Below are 20,340 nucleotides of genomic sequence, written 5' to 3'. Positions count from 1 at the left end.
TTATTACCAAATAAAGCCCAACAGGGTGATCAGGACCCGGACGAGAAGAGGTAAGAACCAACTTAATGTATTACTGGAGAATTAAGCAGTCAAACAAAAGCTGCATATTGCAACTGTTGTTGTTGTTGCATTCATAATGTATGAACATAAAATACATTATACATGACACCTGTTAATATCAACTTCATTTGAAACATAACTTGATAGCAGAAACATCATGATATTATAAAAAATTGGACCAAACTTAAATTCTGAGTACTGGCCTAATATTACACAAAGGTAAGACAGATGAATAAAACCTTCAAGAACCAAACCCAGACCAACTCACACACTCATGCAAAAGCAACAAACACAAACTCGTCCAGTCTGTCAGCAGTCATTGTGGACGGGCATATGGGAGACTGCACCAAACTCACGACCCCTTGTGTAACACAGAACAAAGACTCGTAGTTACACAGTCACAATGCCTCAACAAAGGGCACAAAGCTCCTTTTGGCAAGCAGCAGGTCTGGAGGCAATGGTTTTGTCATGAAAAGGTCAGTGCTGATGTTGTCTCGTTTGCACACTGTTGTCTCACCTAAATGAGAAACAAATGGCTTTTAGATATCCAATGTGTTGTTTTTCCACTGATGTCAAACTGGCTTGGCTCTTTGCACACACTCAAAACACATGCCCATCAAACTCTCTGTCAGCCCATATAGTGTCGACTCCTGGTTTTAAGAAAACATTTTAATGTTCTTCTGCACTCTGTTTAGGAGGCTGCAGCCACATCTTTCAAACCTGACTAACTATGCTGTCAGCAACCTTAAAAACCTGTAACCTCCCTGCAAATTTGCTGAAACAGTAGATGCAATAAGATATATGAAATTATTTCAATCTCCCCTTACTAGTCACTGAAAGCCTTCTTTAGATAGTGGCAACTTCTTTGGATAGGGAACATAAAGCAGCAACATTCGGCACAGAGTCCCCTCTATTTCAGTCTCTTAAAAAATAATTAAATAAAATGCCAAATTAACCAGTTGCAGACAAACTGATGCCATTTTATTTTGTTTGTTTGAATCCTCGTAATTCAGCATCTTTATGCCATCACACACTGGTTCTGATGTAACAGTCAGACGTTCAGATATATAAGGTCAGATATACACTGATAACCCATCACGGGTGAAGCGAATATCATTGACCATCTCTTAACAAGTCCATATATTAAGGTCTGGTTAGATTAGATGGTGTGCAAACAATCGGTTCTCGTCATCAATGTGTTGGATTGAGGATAAATGGGCAGGAATAAAGATCTGAGCGACTTTGACAAGGCCCAGACTGTTACGGCGAGGCGACTGTGTCAGAGTATCTCTGAAACGGAGAGGCTTGTGTGTTGACCCGGTCAGCAGTGGTGGGACTTTACCAACAGTGTCCGAGGAGGAACAAACACAAATCGTCAACAGGGTTTTGAGTGTCCAAGGCTCAACGAAGGGCAATGAAGGCTATCCCGTTTTCTTTTACATCACCTGGACGTGTGCACCATTTACCTGGGTAAATGACAGCACCAGGATCACTATGGGATAATGACGAGCCGCTGGAGGGAGTGTGATGCTCTGAACAACGTTCTGCTGGAAAACTCTGGATCCGAACATTCATGTGGATGTAAATTTCCATCTCCCTAAAGATTGTTGCAGAGCAGGTCCAGCCCTTCATGACACTGGTGTTCCTGGTGGAAGTGGCTCTTCCAGCAGGATAATGCACCGTCACACAAAAGTCAATTTTCAAATCAAATTGGAAATCAAAAGTCAATTTTCTTTTAAGAAAACAATAAAACAAAGATTACAGGAGTGAAAGTATTACCTATTTTATTTTTGTATGTTTTGTTTTAAATTGTTTAAATTGCATGTTGAATAGATGTTGCTTTTTGCATAACTGCATAATTTGTACCGTCCTTTTAAATGTGTGTCATGGCAGCTAATATATCGTATAGTTTTCATAGATCTTACTGATGTATTGATTAATTGAATTGTGTATTTTTGTATTGTGATTTTAGTGGACCCCAGGAAGACTAGCGACCACCATAGTGGGAGCTAATGGGGATCCAAATAAAACAAAAACAACAAAACAACACACATTGATCAGGAATGGATTGAGGAACATGATGAAAAGTTCAAGGTGTTTCCCTGGCCTTCAAACTCCCCAGATCTCAATCCAAACGAGCATCAGTGGGTTGTGCTGGACCTACAAGTTCAATCCATGGTGAACGGGATTCGGCAAAAACTCTCGAGCCGGGAATCGAACTCCGGTCGCCGGAGAAGCAGTTGCACCATATGCCATTTATCATTTCATGCTCTGCCCATGAGGCTTATGCCTCAGACACAATAATGTAAATATACTGTAAAATGTAATGTATTCCTGTGATCAAAGCTGTATTTTCAGCATCATTACTCCAGTCTTCAGTGTCACATGATCCTTCAGAAATCATTCTAATATGATGATTTGCTGCTCAAGAAACATTTATGATTATTATCAATGCTGAAAACAGCTTTTGCTCATTAAAAAAAAAAAAAAAAAAAAAATTTGCCGGTCTATTCAAGTTATTGTTTATTTATGTTTGATCAAATAAATACAGCCTTTGTGAGCATCAGAGACTTCTTTCAAACACAAAACAAAAAAATCTTAATTATTCCAAACGTTTGACTAGTAGTATCACTGTACGTCATAAATCAAGAGAATACCGAAAGAATTCTCCAGGAAATATGAGTCAACTGGAAAACACTGAGCATAATAAAAATACAAGCATTTACAGAAAACTCAGTTACATAAAAATACAGAAAGATCAGGACTAGCAAGTTTAGTTTGACCTCTTACGCAACGAGAGGCAGAAGGACTGGATAGTGAAGTCAAAGCAACGTGTGTTTCCCATCAGCCAGCGAAGCGGCGGCACGGACTTCACACCACAGAGCGGAAAATATGAGCATCAGCTCAGAATCCAGAGTTAGGAGGGAAAACACACGAAGCTTGAGGCCTGCGACTGACTAAATCAAATCCTTAATCAAAAGCAAACAACTGGTCCAAAACAGCCAATTAACGGCTCAGAGTGCATGAGTAATCATTATCTCACTCATTAATGGGGTATAAAAAAAAAAGCAGTTGTTAGTCGATGTCTTCTCTTATGGCAGCCCATAGAACCGTATGGTAAAAAGTTGTGCATTTGGCACATTAACAGTAATTTAGGAGTCTAACTCAATCTCTCTAGCGCCACCAACTGTCCAAAGTTGCATGTTTATGATAATAACTTTTGAACCATAAGGGCTCGCAACAAAATTCCTTGGCTCAAGATCATTGAATTGCACACTATGATGTCACTTTCTGTAATGAACATTTAAAAAAAATGCAATTCTGGAATTTAGAATTTCCTGAAAAGGCTCGAACTCATCCTAGACGGTTCATCAGATTTTAACCTAAATGCTTCAGACCATGCAAACTTTTTGAGTAACGCACAAACTAATTTGACGAAGAACACACAAAATGGATGTGAGGCTGTATCTCCGCAACGCTTTAGCGTATTGAGATGAATATTGGTGCATGTCATCACAAGCATGACCTGAGGCTACATGCAGCGTTTTGGCACAGCGCCACCTACTGGTCAGGAGAAAGGAAAAATGGCTTTGCTTATTACTTCTGAAGGGTTTGCCAAAAAAAAAAAAAAAAAAAGTGCAGCGTACCGAGTCGAATGATACCCAATTTTCCCATGTTGACCATTGTGGGCATCACCTAATTTGAATTTGGTCATAAAATGCTGTATTTTACGAACATATTAGCGTATCATTATGAAACTCGATATGTGTCATTGGCACCATGCCCCTGGAGGAACTTACAATGCAATTTAAAAAAATGCTATTGATTAATTGATGCTATAGCTTTTGATTAATCTGAATGAAACTTTCTTGAGTCATACCAAGAACATTGATACCAATTACACCATGGTCAGTCGAAACTGTTGTCTGCCACATTCAATTTCTTTGAAACCCTATTTTTTTAACTATTCCTAGACCGCTGGTCCGATTTTCACCAAAACCGGCTCAGATCATCTTCAGATCATGCCGGTAAAAAAAAGTTATTAAAAGATGTTTGATTGTCCAAATGATTCTCGAATAACGCCCCCACTAAATTAATGGCATGATGCCAAGCTGATTCTGAGGCTGTAACAATCCAACGCTTTGCCATATTAACACCAAACTTGTATGCATCATCAGACCTGCCAACCTTGGAATTTTTTTGAGTACCATCATTGGGACGGGATGGGACACAGGGTTTGGGGGGGGGGAGATGGTAATGTAATTGTAGACGAATACATTGGTTGAGAGGAAAACAATGCAGCGAGGACACATCAGCTTGGTCTGCAGCAGCTCATGGTGAGCTGTGTTCTGCGATTAATCTAGTGGAAAGGGTTTCTGCACAACTTGGTCTCAAATCTTGTGATTTTAGGAATAATAAGTTAATTCTAGGGGTTGAATCTGTAACAGCCACAATTTTAAAATGTTTTTTTTTCCCCCTACGTGACATCGACAGTCTGCAAAGGCAGTATTATAGAGTAAACACTAGTCATAATCTAACCAAAACTAGGACAATAGCCTACTCATATTTACTGTATGTCTGTCTTTAAATTCTTCATTCACCCAAAAAAACTAAAACAAAAACACACTTACTTTAATTTTATCCCTTAAAAATCATCTTTGATCACCAAAATGAGATTTTTAAACGGACTTTTTAGTAGTACCGTGACTACTGTACCGTCCTTGCTTCAGAAACTACTCAGACGACGGGGGCTGAAGGGGTTTCGAGTGGATTTTGTTGTGGTCTCTATTTGGGGAATGAACCCAGCGCTATGATTGGTCGATCTCTTCTTTTGCTGTTGGTTGAGTGTCCTGCACGTGAGTTCGCAAGTTTGACTTAAGCGCAAAATTGGAATAGTGCATAAAACATTTGCAAATAAAGCAAGTTTCCATCAAGTGAGCCAAAGAGAACAAAATCGTCCCTTCCTGATAATCTGGCGCTAAATATCAACGAGATCGGTCCGCTGGTTGGTCCAGTTATGCTGTCCCATCGCAAAGTCACATGATTTTTAAATGCACATCAAAGAGTTTATTCAATAAATGTGTTTCCATCGTAGTTTATGCGCATGTGTTCTTATCGGATAAAACGTTTATCCGACTCAATTGAGCACACACGTTTTTATGCACTTTTTGTTTTTTATGTGCATTTTGGCGTTTCCATCCAGCGTTTCTCATGCTAACGATGAAAATGTTCATAAAAATAGGTGGATGGAAACATAGCTGTTGTCGCCTCACACTGACCACACATCATCAACTTGGTAAAAGTGCCGCCAATTGGTCAGAAGCCATGAGCAATTTAATCATATTACTAGTAATTGTATTTCTGCTTTTTTAAGCCATTTTTGGTAACACTTTACAATAAGGTTCATTAGTTAACATGAACTAAGAATGAACAATACTTCTTCAGCATTTATTAATCCTAGTTAATATTAACCTCAACATTCACTAATACGTTAATAAAATCAAATGTTGTGTTAACATTAGTTAATGCACTGTGAACTAACATGAACAAACAATGAACAGCTGGATTTTTATTAACTAACATTAACAAAGATTAATAAATACAAATGTATTGCTCATTGTTAGTTCATACATTAATGAAACTAATTGTAAAGTGTTGCCCCATTGTTACTGAATCATCTAAAATGTCTTTAATTGCTCATTACTGCGGTCTAATATCTCTCCATTTTGCCTCTTTTCTAATTTCTATTTTTATGATTCACTTAGTTATTAGCTTTCCATCAATCCCCAGGCGTTTGTAAATCCCAGTTTGCGAATCCCTGAATCAGCCGAAAAGCTAATAGCCTTCCACTGCTGTCCGGTACATCATCTTTTACTCGTTCAGAAATCACCTCGGCCTTTTCTCTGATCAATTCTCAACATTTACCATATCAATTTTATGCTCATATAATTTCTGCTATATTAAAATACACTTATGTTTTGCGGTGACACATTATACTTATAAACTGAGAGGAATAAATAAGCTTCTACACTGGCGAGAGGTTGCTGAACGGTACATAAATACAAGGGCTGTCCATCTGGTGTGGTGATTCAGCAGTAAGTGAGAATTATTACCAAGAACCCAATAAACCCAAGAAACCTGATGTGGACTTCATTATATTTAGACCAGCGCTCCTGAAACAATCCCCTCATAAACCCTAAATCAGACCAGAGGCATTGAGTCGAGAGCAAGAAGAAGAAGAAAGCTCAACTCGAGCAGTTTAATCACACAGTAATAGAGCAGGACTGATGCTCTGGACTGGATCTGTGGCAAATACTGAGGACCATTTATTTTAATCTCGCTATCCCATACGTGGTGTTGAAAACCCTGTATGTTCCTGGTCAAAAATGGCCGGACTTTTAAAAACTGCTATTACCGATTCTTGGATTCAATCTTTTTGTGGACTTGTTTTCTGTCAATTAGCACAGGTTTTGTGATTCTTTGTTTAACCTGATTGATCGTCCTCGTTGATCTGAGCGTATGCACCTCAGTTTTTGAGTGAAAAAAAGCATTATTTGTGGATAAATTTGTCAATATTCAACAAAATATGGGAATAAAATTGCAGTGTTTATCATTATCACACTAGAGCGCTTTAATGTTTAACCAGGAAGTTTGTTTTGAAATGCGTTTATTTTGTACAAACAAGAAAGTCTGAAAGACTTGTGGTGTTCCCGGACTAAACATTACCGGCCTACAAACAAAAAGCTTTTTAATCTCGTTATGCTATATTGTTTTTACTATATTGCACCGGTCCGATGCCTTTATCTTTGTAAGCACGTGTAGTTCACATTAATACATACATTTTTGTAAAATAATTTTACAGATTATTTTAATTTATATATATTTACAACTGATTTAATTGACAGATGAATGTGATTTTCACAAAAAAATAAAAAGAAAACAAAAGTGATCATTGTCACACCAAGTGATTTTTGCATCACAACAAAGGATTATAAATAAATCAAATATATTTTTGCAATTTGAGGGATTATAATCTAGACAACTCTCTCTCTAGTCACTTTTGGTAATGTATGTTGTCTGTAAAAATGTAAATCGTTAGTTTTTTTTTTTTTTTGTAAACCCCAGGTATTTTCAAAGCTTGTCCTTGGATTTTCATATTGGTTGCAAATCTACAGTCTGTAATATTTGGTTTATGTTGCGCTGGTTGTATGGGACAGTCATCTTATAGCAGTGTGAATTTAGACGTAAGCAAGTTTTCCACTGCTGATGCCAATGACAAGCGAACACAAATTTCTCGTGGGAACGCAAGACATTTGCGAGAGAATGCAAAATCATTGACATTATTTTTCCTCCCATCTCATATTTGTCTCCGCCATCATGACCCTTCAGGAGCTCTGAACTACTCAAAGCCAGCAATGATGAAGTCCTTCCACAAGCAAATGTGTCCAGTATCAGGGTTTAGTGGGACACATTGGGCTGGTCATGTGAGGCCACTGCAAATCTGCTTATAAAATCTGTATTGTACAAAGCGCTATATAAATAAAGGTGACTTGAAACATATTATTCCATATTATTATACAATAAACATATCATTAATAACTTTTCAAAAGCACTACATGAGTACATTTAAATGAATAGTAAATCGATCAAAGATGTAATTACAATACAAGTTGTTAGGTCTAATGCTTTTGGTCATTGAAACAATGTTTGTTTTTATCCTGTGATGAAACCAAAACTGCTGACGTGAAAACGAGAAGCTCACTGAGATTTCATCATTTCATCAATAAACACATGCAGTCTAGAAAGGCAGCTGACAAGATTTAGAAACACAGCCGGTCACAAGTCAGTGTTTAAATGATTTATCTGCAAATATTCATTCCTTCTGTGCCGTGTATCTGAAAATAAAACCAGCAGCGATGTTGCAGATCAATACAACTTTCTGTAGTGAAATCAGTGTGTGTTATCCTCGTAAAATCTGGAATACGCGCTGAAGAATCACTCCAGTCTAAAGTTCCTTCTGGAGAAACTGAAAGAGATCGCCTGACTGCGGGTTAGTCGCCAGACACACAACACACACACACACTGTGTTAGTTTCATAAAGATGTTATTGAGAGGAATTGAGCGGTTTTTCTGTCACACGAGACCCGTGACTCGCGTTCGGTCACAACAAACAGGCAAAACTTTAAAATAATAAGACTACTAGAGCTTTACAGCATCTTCAGACTGATAAGTGTTCCTCTTCTCTCACTATAATCATCTTCTGGTGTGTTTCTTCTTACCTTTCACTGTGAGTTCAGCGTTACTCTCTCGCGCTCCGTCTAGGCTGTGTTCTCCATCTGGAAACCTGCAAAGTTTGAGCGCGCGCTTCTCCTGTCACACACACACACGGTCTCTGCAGCGATTAGTGCTCGTCTAATGTTTACTCTGTAGTGTGTGTGTGTGTGTATGTGTGTGTGTCGACAGCACAAACCGCAGCTGCTTCACTGCTCGACCGCGTGGAAATGTGCGTGACGCGGATCAGACGCGGGGAGCGCGCGCGCGCGACACTGTACCTGCTGTAGTTCACTTCCTTAATTCCTGAATTTCCTCATTCTGGCTTTATACAACTGTACTGGAGCTGTTCAGGAATAGGCTACACACAGTTTTAAACAGTAAAGGAAGTCCTGGCGTTTAGAGAGAGAACTGTAAGACAGTGTATATGATCAGTGTTTATTTCTAGAAAATACTACAAATCGGAGTTCATCATTTTTGTCCATAATATGGATGAATTCGTTTTTTTTTTTTTAGTGTAAACTCTGTATGTGACTGACACTTTTAAAAAAAAACAAAAAAAAACAATTAATTATCTTTGATAACTATGGTTCAGTTGGAATATTTTGTATTTCAATTTAATTAATAAAATGTGTTATTTGGATGATATAGTGTAGCCTATCAATAAACACGTTGACATCATTGCACACTATTATGTATATTAGAAATAAATATGAGAAAAGACCCCTAACACAGCTTATTTTAAATCTGTATTTAACAAACACAAATATAAATGCTGAGTTTAATTCATAGCCTGTATTTGGCTGCTGTGACACAACTGATCAAACATGTGTTGACATTAGATTTGCATAAAATTAACTCACAACATAATACAAATGTGACACATATGCAACAACAAATAGGCAAAAAAAAGAATAACTGAACTTTAAAGTGCCCATATTATGCTATTTTAAGGATCCTATTTTGTTTTGGATTCTCCAACACTGGATAAAGGATTCAGTCTCTCTAGACTCTGATTGGTCAGATGGCCCAGTCTGTTGTGATTGGTCTACTCTGCTCTGATTGGTCAGATCGTCCAGTCTGTTGTGATTGGTCTACTCTGCTCTGATTGGTCAGATGGCCCAGTCTGTTGTGATTGGTCTACTCTGCTCTGATTGGTCAGATGGCCCAGTCTGTTGTGATTGGTCTACTGATCGTCCAGTCTGTTGTGATTGGTCTACTCTGCTCTGATTGGTCAGATGATCCAGTCTGTTGTGATTGGTCTACTCTGCTCTGATTGGTCAGATGACCCAGGGCACGTTCAAGTTCAAAACGGTGCGCAACGTTTTGCTACGGTTTCCGGGTTGAACGTCATGTTTCCTGGAAACGGCGTGCACCGGTGTGCAACGGGGTTTGAGATACGTTTTCTCTTGTTTGGTGGGTGTGTCAGAACTGCAGTCCAATCAGCAGCAACATGTACATAAAGCACACGGTATTAAAGTGAACTCGCACAATGGGTTCAAGGAAAGTAATTTACAAATGTGTTCGACGCAGCTCGGTATACGCAACAACTGAGGATATTAGAAGACATGTTTGTGTAAGTTTTATTATAAAAATATAGGATATCAACATAATGATGTAGTTGTTTATATTTTTAGCTTCATTGCAAGTGTATGACATTTGGTATAGAAATAAACAATGGTAATTAAGTGCTTTTCCTAAAAATGAGAAAGAAAATACAGGGTATTAAAACAGTATGAACTACAAATAAAGTCAGTATGTGAGGCTAAATAGATGTGTTTTAGTCTGAATTAGGTAAGATGTGCTTCCATTTCAGTTTCAGCAATCCCTTCACTCGATTGGGATGTTCTCTTTTGTTCTGGGCGGCAAGTGCAGTAACTGTAACATCGGGCATATTTTGTAATAATAAACACATATTTATACCGACTTCATCAGGCTCCGAAAATTCTTCACAAAGAACACAAAGAATGGCCTTCTCAGCTGCCATAGTTGCAACTCTTGCGTCATCAGAACAGTGTGTTCAACGCATCACCGTTTCTGTTTAAAAAACGTTGTGCAACGTTTTGTCGGGGCTGAACTCAGCCCTGATGGCCCAGTCTGTTGTGATTGGTCTACTCTGCTCTGATTGGTCAGATGGCCCAGTCTGTTGTGATTGGTCTACTCTGCTCTGATTGGTCAGATGGCCCAGTCTGTTGTGATTGGTCTACTCTGCTCTGATTGGTCAGATGGCCCAGTCTGTTGTGATTGGTCTACTATGCTGTGATTGGTCAGATGGCCCAGTCTGTTGTGATTGGTCTACTCTGCTCTGATTGGTCAGATGGCTCAGTCTGTTGTGATTGGTCTACTATGCTGTGATTGGTCAGATGGCTCAGTCTGTTGTGATTGGTCTACTCTGCTCTGATTGATCAGATGCCCCAGTCTGTTGGCTGCGTTCAGCCCCGACAAAACGTTGCACAAAGTTTTTTAAACAGAAACGGTGATGCGTTGAACACACTGTTCTGATGACGCAAGAGTTGCAACTATGGCAGCTGAGAAGGCCATTCTTTGTGTTTTTTGTGAAGAATTTTCGGAGCCTGATGAAGTCGGTATAAATATGTGTTTAATACTACAAAATATGCCCGATGTTACAGTTACTGCACTTGCTGCCCAGAACAAAAGAGAACATCCCAATCGAGTGAAGGGATTGCTGAAACTGAAATGGAAGCACACATCTTACCTAATTCAGACTAAAACACATCTATTTAGCCTCACATACTGACTTTATTTGTAGTTCATACTGTTTCAATACCCTGTATTTTCTTTCTCATTTAGGAAAAACTCTTAATTACCATTGTTTATTTCTATACCAAATGTCATACACTTGCAATGAAGCTAAAAATATAAACAACTACATCATTATGTTGATATCCTATATTTTTACGATAAAACTTACGACAAACATGTCTTCTAATATCCTCAGTTGTTGCGTATACCGAGCTGCGTCGAACACATTTGTAAATTACTTTCCTTGAACCCATTGTGCGAGTTCACTTTAATACCGTGTGCTTTATATACATGTTGCTGCTGATTGGACTGCAGTTCTGACACACCCACCAAACAAGAGAAAACGTATCTCAAACCCCGTTGCACACCGGTGCACGCCGTTCCAGGAAACATGACGTGATGTTCAACCCGGAAACCGTAGCAAAACGTTGCGCACTGTTCTGAACTTGAACGTGCCCCTGTTGTGATTGGTCTACTCTGCTCTGATTGGTTAGATGACCCAGTCTGTTGTGATTGGTCTACTCTGCTCTGATTGGTCAGATGGCCCAATCTGTTGTGATTGGTCTACTCTGCTCTGATTGGTCAGATGGCCCAGTCTGTTGTGATTGGTCTTCTCTGCTCTGATTGGTTAGATGACCCAGTCTGTTGTGATTGGTCTACTCTGCTCTGATTGGTCAGATGGCCCAGTCTGTTGTGATTGGTCGACCGCTTGCAGCATGTGTCCATTAGCATATCTGAATTTCAGCTCTTTCTCAGCACTTAGTGATACAAACAGTAATGATGGCACTTTAAATATACCCATATTTTAAAGCTTTGTATTCTGTCTATATTTTCTCAAAACAAAGAGTCATCATCTCTGAACTCATTGCGGTTTTCATTAAAAAAAAGTAATTTTCCATCCATTATCCATCCGTCCATTAAGTAAGTACAGACGACCAGTCCATCACAGTTACCTATACATGTAAGTTATAAATTAAATAATCAATGAATTTCATGTAGTTGCGTTGAAGGGTTAATAAGCATATTCAGCCTGTCTGAACCCCCTTCTCCATGATACCAGTGACAGATAAAACCAGTCCTGGCACAATAATGTGTGTTTACATTTAATGAACAGAAATGACAGTCTTAAGGTCAAAGGTCATACCACCTTTCATGATTTCACACCCACCAGTGTCATATTACATCAGTCAGACTTACTCTATCATTTAAAGAAACAGTGTTCCTTTAATTCAAGATTATTCATCTGACCATGCAATGCATTATTTATTTATTTTTGTGTTACTACTGTGTACAACCTGTTTGCACATTCTTCTCTTGTACATTTCTGCTCACCTAAATATTTATTAGTACATACATATCTATATTTATCCGTATTTCTTCTTGTGTTTGTAAGCTGATAATAATTGCACTGTCCATTGAGCGGACCTTTTTATTACATTTCCCTGCTGGTTATATATTCTCTATATAACTGTGTGTGTATGTATGTATCTTGAGCTCAATAGATTCAGGCCTGTTTTGTACAACATTCATGGATTTGCCAACATCACCTTTGTCTGTTTTAACATCTTCTCAGGAGCTTGTGTGCGAATTCAAGCAATTGTGAATTGGTTATTAGTTTAGCATTATTCCAGGAAAGCTCTTGCAGTTCCACTCTCCACCGCTATGGCTGGGTTGTTGTGAGCATCTAATTCTTGCAAGTTGTGTGTTTCTAAAGAAAGGTATGTTTATTTGTTCTACATGCAAGTTATTGTATGCATGTGTGTGTTTTTTTTTTAAAATGAACTCAAATAAGCGTATTATTGTTAACACCCATTAACCTTAAAAACTCCATGATCTAATTATTAAACATAGGCAAAATTATAAATGGCACATATTTCCTCCACATTATGCCATAAACCAGATACATGCAGTGATCATTTCGATTCTGTAGTCAAATATTAATTGTACCTACCTATATATGAATTTCTTTATAAAACTGCACTTTTAAAGGGAGCAGGTGCAGATGTTCATGTTCATACAATAAGCAATAGTCTTCTTACAACAAATGTATTTAAAAATGAATGTGTGTGAGTTTGGCATAACCAGCCGGCAAGATATCATGTCAAAGTGGACGTTTTTTTATTTTATCAAAAGGCAGGATTAAACAAAAATGGAAAATGAAGTTGTTTTTCTTGTATATTTATTTGACTGCTCTTACAGTACATATAAATATCTCAACTCTTTGGTTAAAGCTCTATCACAGAAGACCAAGAACATCAGCTAGCTTGTTGTGCCATATTTATGGTCATTCAAAAACAGAATAAAATAGTCATACATCAAAATTAAAAAGACAATGTGATACTTCATAATCATGAGTTAAAATAAAGATTACGCAAGAACATTAGTTTCAAACTTCGCCTCTCTTCACCCGTCCTGCAGCTTAATATTGATGAGGTCTTAAATAACCTTTGAACAGAGCAAATGTAAACCATCAGCACCCAAACATGACAGAGGCGTGTTCGAGAAACAGGACAGCTGAGCTTTCTGAAACACCAGCGACTCAAACTCTGTGAGGTTATCTTTAAACACTTAGCATGTTAGCATGTTCTTCTACAGAACGTGGTTTAGCATGTTGCTCGATCACCTCAGTAAATCAAACTAACTTTACGAGAGGCTACATTTACAATTCATTATTATGCAGATACCAAAATGTCTAAATGATCATGTTTAAAGGGATACTAAAGGAAAAGTTAAGTTCTCTCATCATTCACTCATCCTCATGTCATCCCTGATGTTTATGACTTTCTTTTTGTCAGATAAACACAAATGAAGATGTTTAGGAAAATAATCCCTCTCTGAAAGTGCATAAAATGCACGCAAATGTAGACAAAGCAATGATTTGGGGTTAAGACAGCCGCGGCACTACCATTGCGCTACCACCCATTTTCTACTATGGTTTTGTGCGTTTCTTCATTCGGATCTATTTGCAGATATGTTTTACATGCATGCAAAAACAAATGCCTTTCAACTTATGTGTGCAAAATTCAGAATAAAATGAATGTGCAGCAATTTGTACAAATAGAGAGTCTGTAGGCATACTATATGTGTTGTAGCCATTAAATAAGCTCATTTAGTTTCATATTTGTTAAAATATTATAATGTTATTTTTTCATCTATGTTGATTATGAAAAGTGAACCGCACGAGTAAGATAGGATTCGCAATATCGAGAGACATGGAGCGGGTAAGACATGATTTTGACAACTTAAGTTTTGTTTTGTTTTGTAGAAAGCCTTTTTTTAAGTGAATTTCTTTATGTTTAAATTGTATCTTAATTTTATTTATTTTTTTTATCAACCAATTGCCTGGATTTAATAAATAAGAAGCAATGCAGACAACATAATCATGGAGGCGCCCGTGCGGTCACTTGCATTGCTCGTGAACAGGAGCGCATCTCATCCTAACTTAAAGGACAAGTTCGGTATTTTACACTTAAAGCCCTGTTTACAGATCGTTTCTGATGAAATAGAACTGTTAAGATTAAAATTTGGACACATGCTGCTGTCCCGAGAATTTTAGGTTTATTTCGCTTTCCCCAAAACCTCCAGAATGGGTGTATAGGTGCACTGGAACAATCCTTCATAAAACGCATTAAACTTTCGTTTACAAAGACGTGAAACTCACCGAGTGGTCAGGGGTGTTCACTGATATGCTCACACAAAAATCGCTGCAAAAGATGCTTTCCAACAGGTTTTATCGTATAGTTTTTGTCCAACTCCATTGACTTGTATTGAATGTGCTGTGTGAGGTACGGTATTACTCCGCCGCTTCTTCTTCTGCTTCTTCTGTGTATTCAATGAAATGCCAGCAGTTTGCTTGCAATTGGCAAAGGTGCATTATCGCCACCAAATGGGCTGGAGTGTTTATTATTCAAGCTCTCAACGGAAGAATCTACGGGTGTGAGACGTTTGGAAAAATAGATCCACAGTTTTACAACGAATGGTAAAACACCTGTTGGAAAGCATCTTTTGCAGCGATTTTTGTGTGAGCATATCAGTGAACACCCCTGACCACTCGGTGAGTTTCACGTCTTTGTAAACGAAAGTTTAATGCGTTTTATGAAGTATTGTTCCAGTGCACCTATACACCCATTCTAGAGGTTTTGGGGAAAGCGAAAGAAACCTAAAATTCTCGGGACAGCAGCATGTGTCCAAATTTTAATCTTAACCGTTCTATTTCATCAGAAACGATCTGTAAACAGGGCTTTAAGTGTAAAATACCGAACTTACCCTTTAACGAAACTCAGCATATGCCTCACAGACATGAAATATACCTTAAGAAAGCTTGAAATGTCTTAGTTTAAAACGAAAAGAAAGAGGCTACTCTCTGGTTATGTAATCCATGATGTGCGAGATGGCGATCGTCAACCTTATCTTTACAGCTGTTGTTGCTGTTAATAAACTAAAAATAATAGGCCTATAATTTTATTAAACAATAAATTAAATTAAATTGTAATTGTATTAAAAAAAAAATCCTGGCGCCGCTAGTGGGTTAAGATGTCAGTATTTTTCTCGTTTGGCTTCAGAAGACATTGATTCATCATTGATTCATGGATCGTATGGATTATCGTCTCGATCGTCGCGTGCGGTTTTTCCCAAGAGTCAACCGACAGAATATAGAGATGGAATATATTCCTAAAAATCTTCATCTGTGTTTATCTGAAGAAAGAGAGTCATATACACTACCGTTCACAAGTTTGGGGTCAGTAAGATTTTTTTTTTTTTTTTTTTTGGAAAGAAGTTAAAGAAATTAATACTTTCATTCATCAAGGACACATTAAATTGATCAAAAGTGACAGTAAAGACATTTATAATGTTACAAAAGATCCTATTTCAAATAAATGTTGTTCTTTTGAACTTTCTATTCATCAAAGAATCCTGAGAAATAAAATGTATGACGGTTTCCACAGAAATCTGAACTGTTTTCAACACTGATAATAATCATAAATGTTTCTTGATCATCAAATCATCATATTAGAGTGATTTCTGAAGGATCATGTGACACTGAAGACTGGAGTAATGATGCTGAAAATACAGCTTTGATCACAAGAATAAATTACACTTTACTATATCAGAAAACAGCTGATTTACACTGGAATAATATTTCACAATTTTTACTGTATTTTTAATCAAATAAACACAGCTTTGGTGAGCAGAAGAGACTCTTTTAAAAACATTCAAAATCTCAGCGACCCCAAACTTGTGAACGGCAGTGTGCTTTAGAGATGTCAAGAGGGGAGTAAATGATGAGAGAACGTTCATTCTCGGGTGGCGTATCCCTTTAAAGCCTTAATTTGTGCTGTACTTTTTACTTCGAATTAATGGACTGGTTGTAGAATTGTAAAACAGTAGCATCTTTTTAACCTGCTCTCACAGAAGTGTTTCAGGACTGCTCTCGTGTGGCGAAGACGGGCCACTGCAGGGGCTGATGGGAAAAACACACGTGGAACAAAGGCCTGCTGAATCATCCTCGTAAGAGTTTAAATAAAAATGATTTTATTATTTATTTGTCAGGTAAATGGCATTTTTACAATCTTAAAACAGCAGGCCATGCAACGCACTGCTGGCATCTGAGAAAACAAAACCAAATAAACAAACAAAATAATAATAATAACCTTCATTTCTGGCTCTGAAACCGGGGAGACATCAGGAGAAATACTGACAAGAAGTGATAGCAGAGAAGGAGTGATTCTGCTGGCCTTCATTAGTGTTGGTTAAGTTACGCTCCTCCTCACCGGAGACTTCAAAACAATGGCTTAATCTACATGATTTTATTCCACTTCTTCATATGCACTTATATATATTTTTCTAAGAGTCCTTAAGATCGACAGGCACCAATCCTCAAATGTCAAAAAAATGGCTTTTTTTCCCTCTCTTCTGGAAAAAATACACTTCCAAAAAATGACAGAAAAAAGCAGCAAAAAAATAACTGTACAATTTCTTTTTTAAAACCTGTGTGTGTGTTTTTTATACATTAGTTACAAAACAAATCTAATACTTCATTTAACAATCCTTCATTGTGGAAAGAAATAAAAAAAAAAGAAGAAAAAGAAAAAAAAGAAAGAAGATTGCATGGTTTGTGACCTATCGCTGGTGGGTATTAAAGAAATACTTTTGAATAATACTATACTGGTTCACAATAAAGAGTGATGAATAAAATAACAGGAAAATAATAATAAAAAGAAACTTCCAACAGTGGGAAATCAACGAGCTTCGAAAGCAGATTCATAATGTCGTCCTATGTTGCTTCACTGCTAGCGGTTTGCTACAAAAAAGTGGGCGACTCTCCTTCTTCATAGTGTAAAAAAATATCTGTGTCATTAAATGTAGTGTTCAAACGTCAGCTTATCGAAGCAGAGACTCTCAGCTCACGCTAGAAGTGCTTAGAAACGACCGACTCCAATGGATTCCTGACAAAAGTGTGGCGTCATCAACTCAATGAAGCAGCAACGCTAAAGCTAGCGTAGCAAACCCTTCTCTAGTGTCTCTATAACATCACATAAATGCGACACGATTATCACCAAAGACGAGCAACATTCAACAATTACCCGGAGAGATGCAACGTAAATTAGTGACAAATAAATAATCTGCATATTTCTATTCAGGGGTGAAAGGTCATGGCTATGTTTAATGCTTCATCAGGGAAGCAGCAGGTTCTCCACGGACTCGGCGCTTCTGCTAGTGTTATGAACGCGTTTTAAACGGAAATGATAAAGGTTTTTGGAGCGATTAGGCCGATGGAGCTGTGAAAGGAGAGGAAGAGTGAGAGCGAGAGAGTGAAGCGGTGCGAGCGCCTCTCAGACCCAGCCGCTGGTCAGCTTGTAGAACATCTCCTCGTCCAGAGACTCGTTCTGGTCTTTGGCACGCGTGGAGAGGAAGATGTATCCGCCGATGAACTCGTGCACCACTTTACAGTCCACCTCGGCACAGATGAAGGCCAGACTCGGCTCGTCCGCGAACTCCACCGTCACCTGACGCGAGAGCAGAGCCGGAGAAACTCAGTTCACTTCACGTTTATTTGTACAGCGCTTTTCACAATACACAAGCAGCTTTACAGAGCATGCATGAGTCCACAGTACAGTTAGAGTGATCTGCTATCAGAGCTGACTGTCTAAGTTAAGTACTTCAGAAATTTACATATATATAAAATCACAGTTAGCGAAAAAGGTATTAATTTAAACATTGAAACAATGAGCTCATTGAAGTAATGAATACTTGTTTGTTAACAAATGATTATGAGATTTAGAATGTTTAAAGGTTAATTCCGGTATTTAGCACTTTGAGTCTCTTTTCTGGTTTGTTTTGGATGAACTAGAGTGGTGGACACAGAAATGTTGACGATGGGTCCTGTCTCGACTCTTTGACTCGTCTAGAATCGCCTTTGACCGCTTCAGAGTGGCTGGCTATGGGCATGCACGAACATGTCCTTAAAACAATCCTTAAAGGAGAACTCCGGTCAATTTTAACATTGAGCTCATTTTTTTGTAAATTTGGAGTGCTGTCAGTACAGAGAACAACGACAAAAATCGGTGTTGCCTACACAGTGTTATCCTCTTTTTAAAATTTGCACCCTGTTGACTTCAATGGGGCAAGTTTTAAACCTGCTTTTAGCCTCTTAACATCCTTGATGTGTCATTACAAGTGCACAGGTCATGTGAGTGATTCCTTCAGAGTGAAGCCCACAGTAGTCGATTGTCAAGTTCACGCGCGTGATCATAGGTACTAAACCTATGCGCGTGAACTCGACAATCGACTACTGTGGGCTTCAACCGAAAACAGGAAGTAAATACAGGTATGAGCGCTGGCTGAAATAACATCACTTTTATTCATATCTTTCACATCTACTGCAGTCAGATTCACCCGCGTTCACTCTGAAGGAATCACTCACAATGGCTGGGCACTTGTAATGACACATCAAGGATGTTAAGAGGCTAAAAGCAGGTTTAAAAATTGCCCCATAGAAGTCAACAGGGTGCAAATTTTAAAAAGAGGATAACACGGTGTAGGCAACACCGATTTTTGTCATTGTTCTCTGTATTGACAGCAGTCCAAATTTACAAAAACATGAGCTCAATGTTAAAATTGACCGGAGTTCTCCTTTAACGCTCGTTTTCAAAACTGTGCAACTCACCGAGTGGTTAGTGGTGTTCGTTGATGATTAAAAACAAGTAGCGTAGCGAAATACAGTTTCTGTCGTGTTTTATTTGACATTTTGTAAAAACCCATTGATTTCTGTTGGAGGACTCATTGCTCGTTGATATTAGTGCGCTACCGGGAACGGAAAAGGGGGCTGTTTACATTTGGTTGTAGTCTTTTTGCTCAGTTCTCCGTCTCTCAGAAGGCTAGCGTGAGCAGAGTAACTGTGCTCTATGCGCTAGACACCGAGTTCCGTACAGCGTCCTTGTACGGCAATGTGGTTGTCGCCATCAAGTGGTCGGGAGTGTGCTATCGCTTCAGACTCAAATATCGAGCGGAAGTTAATACACGGTTGTGAGGTATCTGAAAAAATAGTTCCACTATAGCAAATAACACGGATTGAAATCATACATTGCGCCGATATATTTGTTTTTAATCATCAACGAACACCACTAACCACTCGGTGAGTTGCACAGTTTTGAAAACGAACGTTAAGGGTTGTTTTAAGGACATGTTGGTGCATGCCCATAGCCAGCCACTCTGAAGCGGTCAAAGGCGATTCTAGACGAGTCAAAGAGTCGAGACAGGACCCATCGTCAACATTTCTGTGTCCACCACTCTAGTTCATCCAAAACAAACCAGAAAAGAGACTCAAGGTGTTAAATACCAGAATTATCCTTTAAATGTTTACGCGTTGACGTCATCACCAGGGAATAACCTGCTTTTTTAACACAGTCTTGTAAACGCGATTGCTTGCACCGTTATTGATTTGCATGTAAACTGGAAAATCGGGTTATTTCAATAAACAGATTTCTGTCAGTTCTCAGCGTATTGGTGTTCATGTAAACGTGCTGAATGACATCATGGGATGAAGGTAGGACTGTGCAATTAATTGAATTTCGATTTCGGCTCCCAACGATCACCAAAATAGTACAATCGAGTAAAAACTATTATTTTGCCATGTTCTGTTTTGTAAGAACACTCTTATTTTGTTCTGAATGACACGCGCACGCACACATCCGCCCCTCCCGAAGCCGTACACTCTCTCAGCTTGAATGTTTAAACTAGGGGTGT

General features: G+C 38.4%; 2 protein-coding genes and 1 long non-coding RNA gene across 6 annotated transcripts in view; 1 reads left to right on the top strand and 2 right to left on the bottom strand.

Moving 5' to 3' along the window:
• Window positions 1-8,659, bottom strand: part of stxbp6 (syntaxin binding protein 6 (amisyn)) — a 54,998-nt gene extending 46,339 nt beyond the window's left edge. The window contains exon 1 of the mRNA XM_079853220.1: window positions 8,340-8,659. The gene's annotated coding sequence lies outside the window, so the exon portion shown is untranslated. The remainder of the gene's footprint in view (window positions 1-8,339) is intronic.
• On the top strand, window positions 7,969-15,945 carry LOC307148045. The gene is made up of 2 exons (XR_013819403.1): window positions 7,969-8,110; window positions 12,726-15,945. It is a non-coding gene; the product is annotated as an uncharacterized lncRNA (long non-coding RNA).
• Window positions 15,946-16,589: 644 nt separating this feature from the next.
• Window positions 16,590-20,340, bottom strand: part of fermt2 (FERM domain containing kindlin 2) — a 90,932-nt gene continuing 87,181 nt past the window's right edge. For all 4 annotated transcript variants that reach the window (XM_079853192.1, XM_079853189.1, XM_079853190.1 and 1 more), the window contains one exon: window positions 16,590-18,101. In XM_079853192.1, the coding sequence (XP_079709318.1) occupies window positions 17,928-18,101 (174 nt within the window). In that variant the 3' untranslated portion in view covers window positions 16,590-17,927. The remainder of the gene's footprint in view (window positions 18,102-20,340) is intronic.

This window comes from Squalius cephalus (genome assembly GCF_949319135.1).
Source record: "Squalius cephalus genome assembly, chromosome: 20".
Classification (NCBI taxonomy): Eukaryota; Metazoa; Chordata; class Actinopteri; order Cypriniformes; family Leuciscidae; genus Squalius; species Squalius cephalus.
The sequence above is the reverse complement of the archived record's forward strand: the minus strand, read 5'-3'. Positions and strand labels throughout refer to the sequence as shown.